This window comes from Sorex araneus, chromosome 6, assembly GCF_027595985.1.
Source record: "Sorex araneus isolate mSorAra2 chromosome 6, mSorAra2.pri, whole genome shotgun sequence".
NCBI lineage: Eukaryota > Metazoa > Chordata > Mammalia > Eulipotyphla > Soricidae > Sorex > Sorex araneus.
Genome location: NC_073307.1, coordinates 107999396 through 108019505, shown reverse-complemented (window position 1 = coordinate 108019505; position 20110 = coordinate 107999396). Strand labels below are relative to the sequence as shown.

Below are 20110 nucleotides of genomic sequence, written 5' to 3'. Positions count from 1 at the left end.
AAGTAGAGAAAGCACATTAGGCCATAATGAAGGTCCTTTATAATACAGTTCCATCAAGATAAAGTTTGACCTAAGATTTGAAAGTTGTTAGTAAGAAAAAGAGACATTTTAAATGACTGCGATACTGACATCATTACTATTTTTCTCACCATCTCTCCAATTACTGATTTAATCTTTGTATATACTAATTATCTTACTCTTTATAATTATTCTCTTTATTTTTTGTGGCTAACTTCTGCATAATATCCTGATAATTATTTTAATGTCCCTTCCTCTGTGAGGTCTTCTCTGATTCAAAAGCACATGACACCCTCCTTTTATTCCTTTACTTATTAATAATAGCACCAATTTTATCTACATACATATTAATATTTTTTGTGCAGGTTTTTGTTTAATATATCTCTACTTAATTTAAATGTTTCAGAGGGCAGAAACTCTGTTTTGATCATGCCTGCAAATCCAACACTTAGCTTTGAGTGTAAAAAAGGATTGTAAAGTAGCATAGAAGCAATGAGAATAGTGAGTAGGCTTTTAAAATTAAGAAAGAAATGCCTAGCTGGTATGATATAAAAGAGGGAAGTAGACATGGCAATGAAAATGAGAATTGAGCAAGGTTGGAGTAAGAATAATTTTTTCAAGGAAAAATAGTCAGGCTTAGGATAATGCTTGAATACTTACATGCAGTATTTATCAAAGTGTAAAATGATGGCAGTGCAGCACTTTTTGCTTTAATGTTCTTTTGTTCTCTAGCTGTGTGTATACTTGTTGTCTGAGTCACTCAATGGAACCTGAAACTCTTAAAGGGCAGTACCTGGTTCATTGCTATACTTCCAAATTATTATGTAAACATTCATTGATAAAACAGTATATTGATGAATGGTGGGGTAAAAAGAATATTAAGTAGCATACCTGGGAACATAGGGCTAGACAAGTGCCTTAATACATGAGCAGAGATATTTTGGAGGAAGTTGGAAACATGGTGCTCAAATTTCAGTAACTGGTCAGAGGTAGAAGACAATTAGAAACTATACATTAATGTATTAATTTATAAAAGGCCTTCTTTATGCCAGGCACTGGCTAGGTCTCAGAAATATGAACATTAATATAAACTGTCTTTTTTTAAATTTTTATTATATCACCATGTGGAAAGTTACAAACTTTTCAGGTTTATGTCTCAGTTATACAATATTCAAACACCATCCCTTCACCATATTCCACCACCAAAATCCCCAGTATACCCCCCGCCACCGCCCCCCCCTCAACTGTATGACTGATGAATTTCACTTAATTTTCTCTCTACCTAGATTACATTCCATATTGCAAAACAAAACTCATTATTGTTGTTGGAGTTTCCCCCCAGGGAAGACAGCCCTACTAAGGAAGCATTTGATAATTGGTTTGTCATTAAAAGATTGTATATTTTCAGTTTTTAGAAAAGGTCGCGTGGCTGCATTAGTGGCCGCGTGGCTCGGATGTGTTCCAGTCCCACAACCCGGAGCCGTGTTAGTTGCTGCTCAGTGTTGCCAGGGTTCCATCCGGAGAAGGTGTGCCAGCTGTACCTCCTCCATCTGTATCCCTGGTGTTGTTGGCCCGGATTCGGGTCCGGAGCATTTCTCCGGCCGCATTGCTCACCAGACTGCCTGGCCTCTTCTCTGTTGAAGGTGGGAAGATGGCCCCGAGGGTGGGTCAAGGGTGTGACTTCCCGCGGCTGGGACCATTTGGAGTTCGGGCAGGCGCTGCCCCACTCCAGTGCCCCCCCGCGGCTCGGATGTGTTCCAGTCCCGCAACCCGGAGCCATGTTAGCTGCTGCTCAGTGTCGCTAGGGTTCCATCCGGAGAAGGTGTACCAGCTGTACCTCCTCCGTCTGGATCCCTGGTGTTGTTGGCCCGGATTCGGGTCCGGAGCATTTCTCCGGCCGCCTAATATAAACTGTCTTGCTGTGTCCTCTTACTTCTTGGTATCTATCCCAAGAATACAAAAACATTAATTTGAAGAGATATGTGCACATCTATGTTAATTGCAGCACCAAGTATAAAAAGCAGGATATGGAAACAACTCGAATGTTCAGTAACACCTGATTAAATAAAGAATTTTTATATCTATATCTATCTACATGGAATGGAATACTATGCAGCTGTAAAAAAACAATGAAATCATCAGATTCACTGTGACTTTGAAGCAACTGGACGTTATCATGTTAAGTGAAATAAGTCAGAGGGAAAACAGACAGCAAAGCATCAGTTGGCCTTCACGATCACGATCACAATCACAATATCCCGTTAATCACCGATTTCTCAGGCAGGCTCAGTAACATCTCATTTTGTCCTTTCCCTGAGATCTTAGAAGTCCATATCGACTCGGCCTTCCTAAAGATGTTGCACTGGGGGCTCTTCAGGGTCAGGGGAATGAGATCCCGCTTGTTACTGGATTTTGCATATGAATACACCATGGGAAGCTTGCAAGGCTGTCCCTTGCGGTCAGGAAACTCTCAGAAGATTGCCAGTTTCTCTCAGAGGGAGAAGTAGGCTAAAGATATCGCTTCTGAGAGCTTGCTTTTAAGTTTCTCTCTGGATGTTGGCCGTTGATAGGATTACACACACCTGGGTTCCTCTGCCAGTACCTTCATGCATGAGGCCTGTCCGAATGTGTGGAGAGGGGCCTCCAGCATGGCTGTATCTACGTTCCAGTGGTCTTCGGCAGCTGGGAGCTCTGCTCAGGGTGGGGAGGGAAGCTGGAGCCCATCCCCTCCAAGGGGCCCCAGGTAAGACAGCCATGCGTGCGGGCAAGAGACTCTGCCTTACTCTCACATAAATAATAAAACAAGATATTAGACAATTAAAAAAAGGTTTTTTTCCCATTGATCGTCAGATTTCTTGAGCGGTCTCAGTAACATCTCCATTTGTCCTAGCCCTGAGATTTTAGAAGCCTCTCTTTACTCGTCTTTCCCAATGGTGCCGCATTGGAGGCTCTTTCAGAATCAGGGGAATGAGACCCATTATTGTTACTGGTTTTGTCATCTGAATATGCCATGGGGAGTTTTCAAAGCTCTCCCATGTGGGCAGGAAACTTTCAGTAGCTTACCAGGTTTTCCCAGCTGGAGAACTAGGCTATAAGATGTCTTCCGGGAGCTTGGTTTTAGTCTTGGAATGTTGACCGTTGGTGGGATTACACGGCGCCAGGGGCAGTCCCTGGGTGTGACCACCTAGCTGCAGGAAAATGGGGAATCTGGGGGAAAAAGGCCCAGTCCCAGTTTGAGCAGGCTTGGGGGTCTCAGCCTCAGGTCCCAAACACCCAGGTTCCTCTGTCAGTTTCTTCATGAGTGAGGCTTGTCCGAACGTGTGGAGAGGGGCCTTGAGCATGGCTGTGGCTGGGTTCTGGAGGTCTTCGGCTGCCAGAACTCTGCTAGGGGCAGGGAGGGAAACTGCAGCCCACCCTCTCCGAGGAGCCCTGAGGAAGATAGCCAGGCAAGGGGGCAAGAGAATATCTGTCATATTAGACAATTATCAGATAAAAACAAATTCCTGGTCTTTATTTGCAAAATTGAGATTAACAATCAATGAAAGGTTGGGTGTAGACAAAAAAGAGGCAGACTAGAAGTGACAGAAGGATATGACAGAGTACTTAGGCACTATTGTGGTGCTGAAGAAATTACAACAACTGTTCATAAAAATCATGAAGTAATCATTAATCATGTGACCTTAACTACAATAGCATTTAAAAATAAATAATTAAAATTCAGTTGTAATGCCTTTAATGTTTAATGATGTTACATGTAAGATAACATGTAAGTGGATCCAGATGTGCCTAGAGAATTTTTTTTTAAAAAGGTGTTTTAAAAGAGTTGGTTCTTTGAGAAAATAAATAAGATTGATAAACCGCTAGCAAGTCTCACAAAGAAAGAAAGAGAGAAAACTCTAATAAATCGAATCAGAAATGAAAAGGGGGACATCATAACAGAAACCAGTGAGATTCAAAAGATCATTAGAGACTACTTTGAAAGTCTTTATGCCACAAAAAAGGAGAACCTAAAAGAAATGGATGGATTCCTTGATTCCTACAATCTCCCAAGACTGAAGAAAGAAGACCTGGAATACCTGAATAGACCCATCAATGTTAAGGAAATTGAAACGGTAATCAAAAACCTCCCCCAAAACAAAAGCCCAGGCCCAGATGGTTTCACTGGCGAATTCTTCCAAACATTTAAAGAAGACCTATTGCCTGTTTTCCTCAAACTTTTCCAGGAAATTGAAAAAACAGGAACTCTCCCAAACAGTTTCTATGAAGCACATATCTCCCTAATACCAAAAGCAAACAAAGACACCACTAAGAAAGAAAATTACAGACCAATTTCCCTGATGAACACCGATGCGAAGATCCTCAACAAAATACTAGCAAATAGGATCCAACAACTCATCAAAAAGATCATACATCACGACCAAGTGGGATTCATCCCAGGGATGCAAGGATGGTTTAACATTCGGAAATCAATCAACATAATCCAGCATATCAACAAAAGTAAAGATAAAAACCATATGATCATATCAATAGATGCAGAGAAAGCATTTGACAAGATCCAACATCCTTTCATGATGAAAACCCTCGCCAAAATGGGGTTTGGAGGAACTTTCCTCAAGATAGTCGAAGCCATCTATCACAAGCCTACGGCAAGCATTATCCTCAACGGGGAAAAACTAAGGGCCTTTCCTCTGAGATCAGGCACAAGACAAGGATGCCCACTCTCACCACTCCTCTTCAATATAGTACTGGAAGTACTTGCGATAGCTATTAGACAAGAAAAAGAGATTAAGGGCATCCAGATAGGAAGGGAAGAAATCAAACTCTCACTATTTGCAGACGACATGATACTATATCTAGAGAAGCCTAAAACCTCTACTAAGAAACTCTTAGAAACAATAGACTTATACAGTAAAGTTGCAGGCTACAAAATCAATACCCAAAAATCCATGGCCTTCATATATGCAAACAATGAGGCAGAGGAAAGGGACATGAAAAAAGCAATCCCATTCACAATCGTGCCCCAGAAAATCAGGTACCTCGGAATCAGCTTAACCAAGGAAGTAAAAGACCTTTACAAAGAAAACTACATAACGCTACTCCATGAAATCAAAGAGGACATGAGGAAATGGAAACATATACCCTGCTCGTGGATAGGGAGAATCAATGTTGTCAAAATGGCAATACTCCCTAAAGCATTATACAGATTCAATGCGATCCCTATAAATATACCCATGACATTCTTCAAAGAAATGGATCAAGCAATCCTAAAATTCATATGGAATAACAAACGTCCAAGGATAGCTAAAACAATTCTTGGGAAAAAGATGATGGGAGGCATCACCATCCCCAACCTCAAACTTTACTACAAAGCAGTAACAATTAAAACAGCATGGTACTGGAACAAAGGCAGAGCCGTAGACCAATGGAACAGGGTGGAATATCCCTACACACAACCCCAAATGTATGACCATCTAATCTTTGATAAGGGAGCAAGAGAAGTGAAGTGGAGCAAGGAAAGCCTCTTTAACAAATGGTGCTGGCACAACTGGACAACCACATGCAAAAAAATGGGTTTAGACCTTGACCTGACACCATGCACAAAAGTCAGATCAAAATGGATTAAAGACCTCAACATTAGACCACAAACCATAAGGTACATTGAAGACAAGGTCGGCGAAACCCTCCACGATATTGAAGATAAAGGTATCTTCAAAGGTGACACGGAACTAAGCAATCTAGTAAAAACAGAGATCAACAAATGGGACTACATTAAACTAAAAAGCTTCTGCACCGCAAGAGATACAGTGACCAGAATCCAAAGACTATCCACAGAATGGGAAAGGATATTTACACAATACCCATCAGATAAGGGGTTGATATCAATGGTATATAAAGCACTGGTTGAGCTCTACAAGAAGAAAACATCCAACCCCATCAAAAAATGGGGCAAAGAAATGAACAGAAACTTTACCAAGGAAGAAATACGAATGGCCAAAAGGCACATGAAAAAGTGCTCTACATCACTAATCATCAGAGAGATGCAGATCAAAACAACCATGAGATACCACCTCACACCACAGAGACTAGCACACATCCAAAAGAACAAAAGCAACCGCTGTTGGAGAGGATGTGGGGAGAAAGGGACCCTTCTTCACTGCTGGTGGGAATGCCGACTGGTTCAGCCCTTCTGGAAAACAATTTGGACGACTCTCAAAAAATTAGATATTGAATTCCCATTTGACCCAGCAATACCACTGCTGGGAATATATCCCAGAGAGGCAAAAAAGTACAATCGAAACAACATCTGCACATGTATGTTCATCGCAGCACTGTTTACAATAGCCAGAATCTGGAAAAAACCCGAATGCCCCAGAACGGATGACTGGTTGAGGAAACTTTGGTACATCTATACAATGGAATACTATGCAGCTGTTAGAAAAAAGGAGGTCAAGAATTTTGTAGTTAAGTGGATGGGCATGAAAAGTTTCATGCTGAGTGAAATGAGTCAGAAAGAGAGAGACAGACATAGAAAGATTGCACTCATCTATGGTATATAGAATAACAGAGTGGGAGACTAACACCCAAGAACTGTAGAAATAAGTACCAGGAGGTTGACTCCATGGCTTCGAGGCTGGCCTCACGTTCCGGGGAAAGGTCAACTCAGAGAAGCGATCACCAACTACATTGCAGTCGAAGGCCATGTGGGGGAAGGGAGTTGCGGGCTGAATGAGGGCTAGAGACTGAGCACAGCGGCCACTCAACACCTTTATTGCAAACCACAACAGCTAATTAGAGAGAGAAAACAGAAAGGAATGCCTTGCCACAGTGGCAGGGTGGGGTGGGGGGGAGATGGGATTGGGGAGGGTGGGAGGGACACTGGGTTTACGGGTGGTGGAGAATGGGCACTGGTGAAGGGATGGGTTCCCAAACTTTGTATGAGGGAAGTATAAGCACAAAAGTGTATAAATCTGTAACTGTACCCTCACGGTGATTCTCTAATTAAAAATAAATTAATTAAAAAAAATAAAAAATAAAAAGGTGTTTTATTTATATATATTTTATTATTTTGAAATATACATATTTCAAAATAGTTGTTCTTATGATTCACTTGAAAACTTTTGGACTTTTATGTTGCATACTATTGTTTTCTATCTCTATTAATCTTTCATAGTTTGTTCTTATAGTCTAGAAAAAATATGTTACAGAAAAAGGAACATGTTATTTTGGATCAAATTGAGATAGATTCACACCTAATGTCTGGTGCTGATTTTTCCCCTTCATTTATCTCCTGAAAATACTCATGAGGAATAGCTTATACATTTGTAACACATATTTTACATTATTACTGATGTGAGTTAATATCTTATTGCCATTGATTAGCATTTCCTTGATAGTCAGAGATAATGACAACTTTTTCATGTGTCTGTTTCCCATTTTTATGTATTTGAGGACGTTTTTGTTCATCCCTCTTCTCCATTTTATGGTGACAGTTTTTTGTTGTTGCAAATTTTGTTTGATTTCGTTTTGGGACTATACTTGGAGAAGCTCAGGACTTTAATCCTGGCTCTGCACTCAGGAATTACTCCAGGTGGTGATTGTGGGATCTTAAGGGATGTCAGAGATTGAACTTGGATCAGTCACAGTGCATGACTATAACTTACCTGCTATAATCTTTCCATCCCCATCTCTCTAGGCCCATTGCTACTAAGCTTTGCAGGTGCTTTTATGTATTTTTCTTTTTAGTTCTTTACTCAATGTATGGTATATAAATGCTTTTCTTAAAATACAGTAGATTTTAAATTTTAGCTTCTTTCTCTTTTACATCATTCTTTTTTAATTTTTTTTAAACTTTTTGGGTCACACCTAGTGATACGCAGGGGTTACTCCTAGCTCTGCACTCAGGAATTACTCCTGGTGGTGCTCAGGGACCATATGTGATGCTGGGAATCGAACCCAGCTCAGCCACTTGCAAGGCAAACGCCCTACCTGCTGTACTATCGTTCCAGCCCCTCTTCTGCATCATTCTTGACAGGGAAAAATTGCAGCAGCTTTCTGCATATTAATTTTGTAGCCCGTCACAGAAGATTTTCTATGTTTGATGCTTTCATTTTCTTTACTAATGGAGTCGAATCATTGAAAAGACCCCTGAAATCAGTATCATGGAAAGCTTTGTCTATGTTTTCCTTGCTGTATTTTAGCATTCAAGTATAATATTGAGGTTTTAAAAATATTTTGAATTATATTTTACCGTGCAAGATTGGTGTCTGGTTTCTTTTTATTCTTGAATGTAGCTAATCAGTTTCAACAAAACCGTTCTTAGAGACTTTTCTCGTTCCACCTAATGCATCTAGCATTTTTGCTACAAATTAACTGTTCATGCATATAAAGGTTACTTATGGGGTCTCAATATATTCCATATTTTAGAGTCTGCCTTTATTCTAGTACCACACAGTTTTGATTACTATAGTTTTATTATTTAGTGTAGCTTAAGAGAATTTAATGACTAATATCACAAGCTTTTTCTTCCGAATTTCCTTGGTTATTAGGGTAGTTTTATGTTACTATATGCATTTTGTCAGTATTTGTTCTATGTCCATGAAAAATGCCATGGAAACTGTCATGGGAATTGCATTGAATTTGTACATTGCTTTGGGTAGGATGCTAATTTTAACAATGTTAATTCTTCCTACTAATGAATAAGGAGTATTTTTACATTATTTTATATCTTCTATTTTTTAATAGCAATTTATGGTTTCAATAGATAAGTGTTTCTCTTTCTTGGTTAAGTTCACTCTTAACCACTTGATTTTTTTAAAAAAACAATTTTTATGGATATTAAATAATTCTCTTCCACATCATTCTTTACATATAAAAATACAACAGATTTTTGTATATTTGTAGCCTGCCACTGTTACTGTCACTCTAATCCCGTTGTTCATTGATTTGCTTGAGTGGACACCAGTAATGTCTCCATTGTGAGATTTGTGGTTACTGTTTTTGGCATATTGAATATGCCACGGGTAGCTTGCCAGGCTCTCCCCTGCAGGCGGGATGCTCTCAGTAGCTTGTCGGGCTCTCCGAGAGGGGTGGAGGAATCAAACCTGGGTTGGCTGCGTGCAAGGCGAATGCCCTACCTGCTGCGGTATCACTCCAGTCCAGCCTGCCACTATGCTGTATATATTATTTCTAGGAGTGTTTTTTTTTTTTAAATAAGATTCTTCAAGAATTTTTTTTAGGACGTTTGCCTTGCACGTGGCCAACTAGGGTTTGATTCTTCCGTCCCTCTTGGAGATCCTGGCAAGCTACTGAGAGTATCCACCCCATATGGCAGAGCCTGAAAAGCTACCCATGGCGCATTCAATATGCTATAAACTGTAACAACAAGTCTCACAATGGAGAAGTTACTGGTTCCTGCTCGAACAAATCGATGAGCAACGGGATGACAGTGACAATGACAGTGATATATTTCTTATTATATATTGTAAAAATCTGTTTCTTTTTGCTATTTTAACTTGAATTCTAATTTGTCTGATATAAATTATTATGGCCATTCGTCTGCATTGATTTCCAGCCTTTTACTTTGAAGTTTGTTTGTTTTCATAATGGTAGTTCAAGAAGACAGAGGATACAAATGCAAGCTTTTAAGACTCCAAGTTGTTTAGAGGGTTTAAATACTATGGAGAATCCATAAATAAATGATAAATGGAGAAAGAAAATATTTTAGTATAACTGTAGCACTGTAGCACTGTCCTCCGTTGTTCATCAATTTGCTTGAGCGGGCACTAGGAACGTCTCCACTGTGAGATTTGTTGTTACTGCTTTTGGCATATCGAATATGTCACAGGTAGTTGCCAGGCTCTGCCAATAGTTGAATAAACAAGGAACTGAATGATTGAGAAATGGCACTTAGAGAGCTAAATTATAAGTGAGCTTGTATGACATTTTAAGAAATTATATTTATATGATGATGATTTGAAGGGATTTTAAGCAAAATAATGATATATTATCATATTTATATTTAGAAAGGACTCTGATAAAGGACATACTGGAATTAGATGTTTATGTTAATCTGTAGTAACATTGATACTAGAGATCAAAGAGAATCTATGAACAAAACTGGTAGGAGATATAAATTAGTAATCAAATTTTCATGTCTCTTAAGGTAGTTTGTTGAAATATGACAATGGGTGAGATCTTTAAGAGTTAGTGTATCAGGGAGAAAGGAGGAGGTTCAACTATTGAACTCATACAAATATAGTTTAAAAGAACTCAGGAAAAAGATAGTCTTCACTGGGACATGCAGGGAGAATAGCAAGGGATCTATGCTATAGATTGCTAGACATAAAAAATCTTAAGAACAACATGCTAATTGTACATACATCAAAGAAAATATTGATGCAGGTGAGGCAAAAGTGGCAGCAGCAGGTCTCTGTGTCCATTCGCGATTCCCAGGTTCTTCAATATTTTCAAGAATGAAAATATTGAATAATAAAGATGCTCAGACTCAGAGTTGAAAAGCAGAAGTTTATGGGGAAGCAGAAGAAAAAAGAAAAGGAGTGCCCTAAGTGGGGAGGAACTTAGTATAGAACTAAGTTAAAAGTAAGAGTTTTGTATAGATCTTTTTAGAGGCCCTTTGCATTTCTTATCAATCAACAAGTATTTCCGAACATGTAGGGAATCTACAGGGTAATCAGGCTGGTTTGAATCTTCCTGGCCATCTGCTTAAGTATTGTTATTATCTTAGTCTCCCTGTGAGCCAATTCTCTGGGATAGAATTTTACGATGAACAATTATTTACTCCCTGTTTATCAGAATAGCCCAGGAATTTGCAGGGAGTCAAATAATGTAGGATGGACCAGATAAGAGTGGGACTGCTCATAGCAGCTGGCAAGGGTAAACTGAGGCTTCCTCTTTCATGATAAAGAGCATTTGATTTCCTAAAGAAGCTCTAGAGGAAGAGATGGTCCAGGCTTAGGATCACTTGAGTGTGTGAATTCCTCTCACTTAATTCTCTCGTCCCTTCAGATCTCAACATCCTAAGATCAGACTCAGCTTCTGAGATCTGAAATTACTCCGGAGGCCCAAGAATGAATAATTATGAATAATTATGAGTCTCTTCTAAGGGGAATTCCTCTTATTTATCTCTGATATGACTATACTGCTTAGGCTGAACACTGAGTCCCTGACTTCTATTCTCAGTCTCCTGAACCCTTGGGGATGTAAACTAACCAGCCATTAATGAGCAATCACAGGCTGTGCCCTCATTAAAAGAAAAGTTGGTAATGAGGCGCACTGGTATTCAGGGGGCACAGCTGACTGAGGCTCCCAGTGGCTTATCCTGGAGCCTGAAGGGAAAGCTTAGATGAATAGACAGGCTCAGATCTGGGAGAGGGCTAATGAACTAAGGTTGCAGTCATTTATCTGAAAGAACTCAGTAAGCAGGAGAAGTTTGACTGTCAGATCCCTGCTGACCAGCAGGCTTGCTGGAGGGGGTGCAATGAAGAACAGCTCTGATGTTCCTCTGAGCTGTTAGTTCTATGTTACCTGCACTGTGGCCCCACCCTTGATGAAGGCTTCCTATGCTGACATTAAGAAGTGGTAGACACCATTATATAAGCTCTCTCTTTACTGCTCATTTGCACACCACTACCAAAATGTCTCCCAAATAAGGATTTCTTTTCTTTCTTTATTTTTCCTTTGGTCTTTTGGGACATACTAAATAATTTTCAGTCCTGGCTCATTGCTCCTGGGTTGTTCTTAGTGGTGCTCAGGAGACCACAAAGTGCAGAACTGAACCTGAGCCTCCTGCATGCACAGCGGGCATTTAAGTCATAAATGTTTTTATGTTTCCCTGACCCCCTACTCTGTCTAGTCTGTTGAAAAACATTCAATTGCTTTATATCATTTATAAAATAGAGTTTAAGCATCCAGACATACAAGACCTTTTAAAGTTCAACTCCTGCTAGACTCCTTACCTCATTTTCCTCCAGGTTCTGCTTCTCTCATGTAATTCACACACACACACACACACACACACACACACACACATATATATATATGTATATATATATACACATATATATATATCACCATGGCTATCAGTATAAATACAGTAGATAACACATGTTTTAAGTTACTGGATGTCTAATATGTTGTTTAGTAATTTTCTTACTCTAAGGCATTGTATCTTGCCCAATGTGTGAAATAGTTGCTATCTTCATCCTTACTTTACTGAGGAGAAAACCCAGACACAGAGCTAATAAATAATTTTCTCAGCATCACAGAATTTTCAAGTAACAAAATTAGGATAAACTCTAACTTCAAAGTCCATGCCCTTGCCCAGGAGTGGTGGCATTTTAGAGTTAACAGGTTTAATCCAATCCTCCATAGATTGTCCTATAGTGCATCAATCAACATTAGTTTTTATGTTTCTTAAATAATTATATTAATCATATTTTGATAATTTTACTTAGAACTATAAAATACAAAATATACATTATTTTATATGCATAGTTATATTATTCCATTAATATTATTTAGATTTAGATCAAATTGATGTGCCTTATAAGCATTTTACAATGAAGAAAGAATAGTTTAACTGGTTTTCCCACGGTCACATATAGAGTAGGTGGAAAATAAGATATCAACTAGGAAAGGCATCTTAGGCTTCAAACTGTTCGATTTCTTCAGAGCCATATTGTTTCTTTCATGATTTTTTTGTTTCTGTTGAAATGATAAACATTGTTTTTATTATAGCATTAACAAATGTAAACTTTTAAATTAATAGAATTGTCTTAAAAGATCTATTTTGGACATATCTAGAACCCATTGTAAGTATTGAAGAAAACATCACTGTGCTTTAGAGTAAAATTATGAAAATTTTAACTTACTCAAGACTTTAGAAAGTTGAAATGAGATTGAAGGAGAAAATTGGAGACTCAGGCCATTTTGCCTAGGAAAATTTCCTCAGGAAGGAGTTTATTAAAACTATCAGGATCATAAAAAACACACAAAGGGATTGGTGACAACTATCCTCTGATCAGGTTAAGTACCGAGTTTAATAGCCAACTCTGTGTCAGAGGCAAATAAAAATTAGAAAGAATAAAAGAATTATGTTCTAGAAAAATTATAAACTTTTTCTTACTAGTCAACTTTATTACAACAAAATAAAGACCAACAAAATAAAATAAAGGTGATATTGTTTTCACATTATTAGCAGTTTCATACTGTCCCCAATGTATGTTATATTGTATTCTTTATATATTGGAACAGATTGGCAAGAGAACTCTAAAAAAATCAATTGCACCAATAAGAAAAAAGACTGTACATCTATGATTGGCAGGTACAAGACTTGGCAAGTAGCTGTAATAGCTCTAATCTAGCTCTGTGCACTTTCCTCTCCACTGAGTTCTTTGGTCATCCTTTTAGCAACTGGATTTCATCCCAATGAACATGTGAGAAGGAACAGAGAAATCCCGAATAAGAACTTGATTGCTCCAATAAACCTAGTCTCATCTTTTAATTTCTAAGGAGTATAGTTTTTAAGGCCAAGAGCCTTGCGGAAGGTCCTGACAAGGGCATTCTTCACCTCATTATTTCTCAGGCTGTAGATGATGGGGTTTAGCATTGGTGTTACAACAGTGTAGGACAAAGACAGCATCTTCTTGCTCTCTGGAGAATTATTAGACTTGGGCCGGAAGTAGGTGAGGCTTGAGGATACATAGAACAGGGAGACAACAAGGAGGTGGGAAGAACAAGTAGAGAAAGCTTTATGTTTCCCCTTAGTTGATGGAATCTTGAGGATGGCAGCAGCAATTCGAGTGTAGGAGCATAGAATCAGCAGGCAGGGTATCATGACCACCAGAATGGTTCCAACAATCGCGTAGATCTCAAACAGTGCCGTGTCTGCACACACCAGCTTCAGCACAGGTGGACTGTCACAGAAGAAGTGGTTCACCTTGTTGGTGCCACAAAATGGAAAGCTGAAGAGCCATGTAGTCTGCACCGTGGCTACAGGGAGACCTGGAAACCAGGAGGCAACAGCCAGTTTGGTACATGTCTTATGGTTCATGATGACTGGGTAGTGCAAAGGATTGCAGATGGCCACATAGCGGTCATATGCCATGGTGGCCAGAAGAACACATTCTGCCACCCCAAAGAAAAAGAAGAAATACATCTGAGTGGCACAGCCAATAAAAGAGATGGATGTGTCTCGAGCAAGCAGAGTCGTCAACATCTTGGGCACAATAACTAGGTTGAAGCCAATCTCCAAAAAGGACAAGTTCCTGAGAAAGAAGTACATGGGACTGTGCAGCGTGGGGTCAGCCAGCGTAACCAGAATGATGAGGCTATTTCCTGTCAGGGTGATCAGGTAGATGATCAGAAATATCAGAAAGAGTAATGACTGTACTTCAGGTGGCAGGGAAGAGAAGCTCATGAGGACAAACTCACTAAATCTTGTCCAGTTTCCTCCGGCCATAAATCCAAAAATGAATCATCAGTTAATATTATGGAGAGCAGTTTTGGATTAGAAGAGTCGAATCTGGCTTTATTTTTCAGATTCCTTAGTATCAGGAAAAAAATGGTAAGATTAGGATCTCAGTTGGAAGAGCATGGGTTTTGTGATGTCTAGGAGTAAAGAAATACAAAGATCGCCAAAGTCTCAGTTCTGAAAAGGGGTAGCAGAGTAATTCCTAATATAATTTGCATATTCCATATTCCACTTTATTACCATAGTTTCCAAAACTAATTACATTATACCCATACATTTTAATTTTCCTTGCTCCCTAATTCCTTTGTATTTGGGTGAAGTGGGAATGTAGCAGCAGAGTGAAGTTAAAATTTAAAAAGTAAAATTTTCCATTTATTGGGTCAAAGAGATAGTACAGGTTTTAAAGCACACATGTGACTTTCATTTGTTAGATCTTGGTTCAATCCCTGCAGCAACATTTGGTGCCCCAAGCCATTCCAGAGGTTATTCCTGAGAACAAAGTCAGGAATAGACCCTAGGGAATGCCCCACCCATTTTCATTAACATCTCTATGATTCTTTTTTCCTTAAAATCTAATTGAATTCACCTAGTGTGTTAACTGGTAAAATAGTACGGGAACACTTTTGTGTGCATCTAGGAACTCTAATTTCCAATTAGTTTGAGAGCATATAGAATGACAAAGATAAATTGTTTCAAAATATTTTATTTTGAGGAGCTTCCAAATGAGAAAAAGAGAGCAGAGAGATAAGGGATGTATGGGAGGAATGCATTAGAGGGTGTGGTGATTTTAATACACTTTTCCCTCTCTTCAATATTTTAAATGTAAAAAACTTCAAATTGTATAACTGGTGTTTTCATGTTATGGTTAACAACTAATGTTCGAAATTGCAATTGCCAACTAGTTGTCAAGACAGTGTATCCATAAAGTTTCAAAATTATGATCTGGGTATAACATTATAGAAAATGTTCTTTGGATAGTCCAACTACTACTTTTTCTAGAATAAATCTATGGGGGGTGAAAACAGATTTGCATAAAAATATTTTAAAAAAAGAAGATAGAGTGAATATTCAAAGGAAAACATTCAAAAAGATATCTGGACTATTTCATTAATTTTAGTGTATACAATGATTTAGTTCAAAAAGTGTTTTTCAATAATTTGTCTTATCTTCTTAGTACTTTGTTCTGAATAATATTTTCATGATTTAACATAGCACCCATTATATTTTTCCTCTCTTTTAATCTACTTCATTTTATCTTTGTTGCTTAAAAAACCTTTATAGACTGTATTATGTGGACCTGCTGCTCATATGCCCTGCACTCATAAATACTATATATTTTCTGTATGGTGACCTTAATTGTGATTAACTGTACTTGATTATTCTTAAATTTTTAGTGGAGTGACATTGCATGATAATATTATACAAGTCTTATGTATGTGTGATTATTAATCAGTACTGGCATAAACAACATTAAGTTTTACTCACTCAAAGTACGTAAATTCACCATCCAGCACAGAGTCTTGTGTGCAAGCATTACAACTAAAGTTTTGATCCCCAGAGGATAATACAGCTAAAAGATGTGCAAGCATGGAATAGGGGATAACGCTTCTGATATGTAGTTATGTGAGCACCACAGCTACCTCCTAGCAAGTATTATAATCAGAATGTATTTGAGCATCACAGTACATGTGTAAACACAGCAACTAAAGTGTAAGAGCCCTAGCAAGCACCATGACGAAGTGTGTGATCTTCAGTCCTTGAAACAACAACAAATTGAAGATAATAAATCTTGGAAAAAGAAAATGATGAAAGTTAATTAGCTTTGTTTACAAATCAAATGAAAATGCAATAGAAACAGACAAAATTTTAAATTTAAATATTAATTAAATTGTAAGACAGGTAATTTTGTAAAGAATTAATACAAATTGTTGAAAAATCTGAAAAAGGGGAGAAGTAAAAATATATATTAGGAATAAAAAATTTAAATAAGTTTAGAAATATAATGAAACTGAAAATTATAAGAATACAATTATGTCAATAAATGTGTGGTGTGATTTTTTAAAAAATTGATCATTTTAATACTATGTAATGTTCACTTGTTCATTACAAGTGTACATAAATCCATATGTAAAACATTTTCATATAATAAGTTTATGTTAATAGATAACTTGAAGTTTATTGATATTGTTGAGATTTAATATCAGCATTAGTTTTGGTCACTATAATTTACAAAAAAATAAATAATGTCAGAATATTGAAACGGAAATGTGTAATTATTGTTACCCCTAAAATATGTTATTGAAATTAAATGGTTAAATGGTTAAGAGAATTTGACTTGCTTATATATTTGCATTAATGCATGAAATATAAGCATATGTATATAATATTTACCTATATGTCAAAAAGCAGTCAAAATTGAGCTTCACATTACCAATAAAATATAAAAATCTTACCATAAAAATCTTAAGAAATATTTTATAACACATATAAGAAAACCAAAACTTGGGACTGGAGCCATAGCACAGTGGGTAGGGCATTTGTCTTCCATGTAGCCAAACTGGGTTGGATTCCCAGCATCCCATATGGTCCTCTGAGCACCACCAGGAGTAATTCTTGAGTGCATGAGCCAGGAGTAACCCCTGAGTATCACCAGGTGTCACCCAAAAAGAAAAAAAAAAGGAAACCAAACCTTTATGACATGCATAATAATCATTAACAAACCAAGTGTCACTTTGTGTTTATGACTACAGTAGTAAAATATAGATATAAATTTGTATCAGATTATAGGAAATCATATTAATGTTATATCAAAATTGAAATATTCTATTTGTGACTTGATAAAGTAATTCTAATATAAGTAAAAGGTATGGTATTACCATGAAAATACCATACGGTATATTAAATATAATATTATGGTATATTAAATATATGGTATATTAAATATATTTAATGTTAATATTTATACATTATATTAAATATAATATATTATATATGGTATATTAATACCATATGGTAATATGGTATATTCTTGAGATAAAAAATCTAGGAGTTGTTAAATAATATGAAATACTATGGGTCACACAGTATTTCTACTTTAAGTTTTTTAATGATTTTATACTGTTTTTCTTAGAATCTGAGTCCATTCAAATTTCCACAAATAATAAGCAAAAGTTTATTTTTCTCACCTCAAACAAGCAGATGTTATTTGCTATGTTTTTTATATTGGTTATTTTCACAGATATGAGGTGATATCCCATAGTGATTTTGTTTTTCATTCCCTAATAATAAGTGAAGATGAGTTTTTTTTTCAAATGTCTATTGGTCTCTGTATGTCTTTTTTGGAGAATGGAACTAGAATTTTAGTGGTGGGTATGAACAGAATTATACATACAGAGGTGTGAAACTGGAATCTTAAAATTCAGATACTATTGTAAACCAGTAAAATTCAGTAAGGCTTTTCTATGTATGCAAAATGAAATGCAAGTGCTGCCAAGAAATTAGAAGAATAGAATATAGGAAGAAGTGTGTATAAGACTTCATAAGTGTGTAACCAAGAATAGTAGAGATGAATACCAGGAAGATTGCTCCATGGCTTGGAAGCCGATCTCACATGCTGGGGGAAAAGGCAGCTCAGATAGAGAAGGGACCACCAGGTATGGGGTGCTTGGAAGGCCCGCTTGGGATGGAAGATGCGTGCTGAAAGTAGATTACGGATCAAATGATGGCCATTCAACACCTCTATTGCTAACCACAACACCCATAAGGAGAGAGAGAGAGAGAGCGAGAGAGAGAGCAAAAGGGAATGCCCTGCCACAGAGGTGGGGTGGGTGAGGGAGATGGGGTGGAGGTGGTGAGAGGAATACTGGGATCATTGGTGGTGGAGAATGGGCCCTGGTCAAGGGGTGGGTAGTTGATCATTGTATGACTGAAACGTAAGCACAAAAATTTGTAAGTCTCTAACTGTACCCCACTGTGATTCATTTAAAAAACATTTTTTTTAAAAAAGCAGACTTTTAAGAAGGTGTGTATAAAATATTCCAAGGTATGTTGGAATGTTTTAAATGTTATTTAATATTTTATTATAGTATATTCTTTATAATATGAAAATATAATCTTGTCAAGCATGCTTTAAGTATAGTAGATTTGTATTTAACACATCAATTCAAACATAATGACATTTTGGGAGCTGCGTATACATGAGAAATATTTAATAAGCTGTGGGGAAATGCAGATATCTCAGTTAAATACTATGGTTTATGATATAAAAGTAAATTCAAAATTAACAACGATTTAAATGCTAAAATTGGGACTGGAGTGATAGTACAGCAGGTAGGTTATTTTCCTTGCATGTGGCTGACCCGGGTTTGATTCCCAACATCCTGTATAGTCCCCTGAGCACCGCCAGGAGTAATTCTTGAGTGCAGAGCCAGGAGTAACCCCTGTGCAATACCAGGTGTGACCCAAAAAGCAAAAAATTAAAAAAAATTAAAACTAATGCTAAAATTAATTTTAGTCAAATGTGAAAAAAGTTTATTTTAAATTAGATATTCATGCTCTTTTTAAGCTGTACAGAAATGCAAATGTCATAGCAAAAGATGACTTGCTGGCACATATAATTATATGATTTTGAGAATTAAAAACCCAAAATAAATACAAACTAAAAATTTAAAAAAATATTAGAGATACAAGTATTCTTAAAGAACAGGTTTTCTAAGTCTAGATAACTCATGAAGAAGGCAATGAGACAGATATATTATATAATTGGATAGAATATCCGTTTCCCCAAAGACCTACACAAATGGTTAACAGATATGTGAAAAGTTGTTCAATTTCTCAAATTATCAAAAAATACAATTAAGTCATATTCCTTTTTTTTTTGGTGGGGGCAGGGCACACGTGGTAGTGCTCAGAAATTACTCCTGGCTCTGCACTCAGGAATCATCCCTGGCAGTGCTTGTGGGACCATATGGGAGGCTAGGGATTGAACCCTGGTCAGCCAAATGCAAGGCAGTGCCCTACCCTCGGTAGTAGCTCTCCATCCCCTAAAGCATCTTAATTTCACAGTGAGATATGATACTCCTGACAAGTATTATTTTAAAAATGGTAACAGATGTAGGATGAATGTGGAGTAATTAAAACCCTTGTACTCTATTTATAGGATACTAAGTAGTGCAGCTACAAAGACATGTTGTATGTTGGTTCCTCAAAAAATTAAAAATATAAGATTCAGTTATGTCACATTAGATATTCAAGGAAATTAAATTCAAGATTTTAAAGAGATATCAGCATTGTCATGTTCATTGAAAAAATATTAATGATAGTCATAATATATAAAAATTAAATGTCCCTCACTAGATAAGTGGATAAAGAAAACGTACATATGAAAACTCTGTAGGTACTAGATTTAAGCACACATTACAAATATTAAGACTTAGAATAAAACTTTGCCATTTGTGAGAACAAAGATGAATCTAGAGGACATTTATTATGAAATAAGTCAGACAAACAAGTTAAATATATTGAGCTTCCACTTATAGAATTAACAAAGACATCCTAACAAAGAAGCATAGTGAATAGTGGTTAACAGGGTATATAGTAAGG

At 37.1% G+C, this 20110-nt stretch overlaps 1 protein-coding gene and 1 pseudogene across 1 annotated transcript; both read right to left on the bottom strand.

The window, feature by feature from the left end:
* LOC129406086 (uncharacterized) overlaps positions 1 to 20110 on the bottom strand; it is a 144288-nt pseudogene that overhangs the window by 60134 nt on the left and 64044 nt on the right.
* LOC101551236 (olfactory receptor 10A5) lies at positions 13544 to 14497 on the bottom strand. The gene has a single exon (XM_012933844.2). It carries the CDS (start codon positions 14495 to 14497, stop codon positions 13544 to 13546), a length of 954 nt encoding a protein of 317 aa, XP_012789298.2.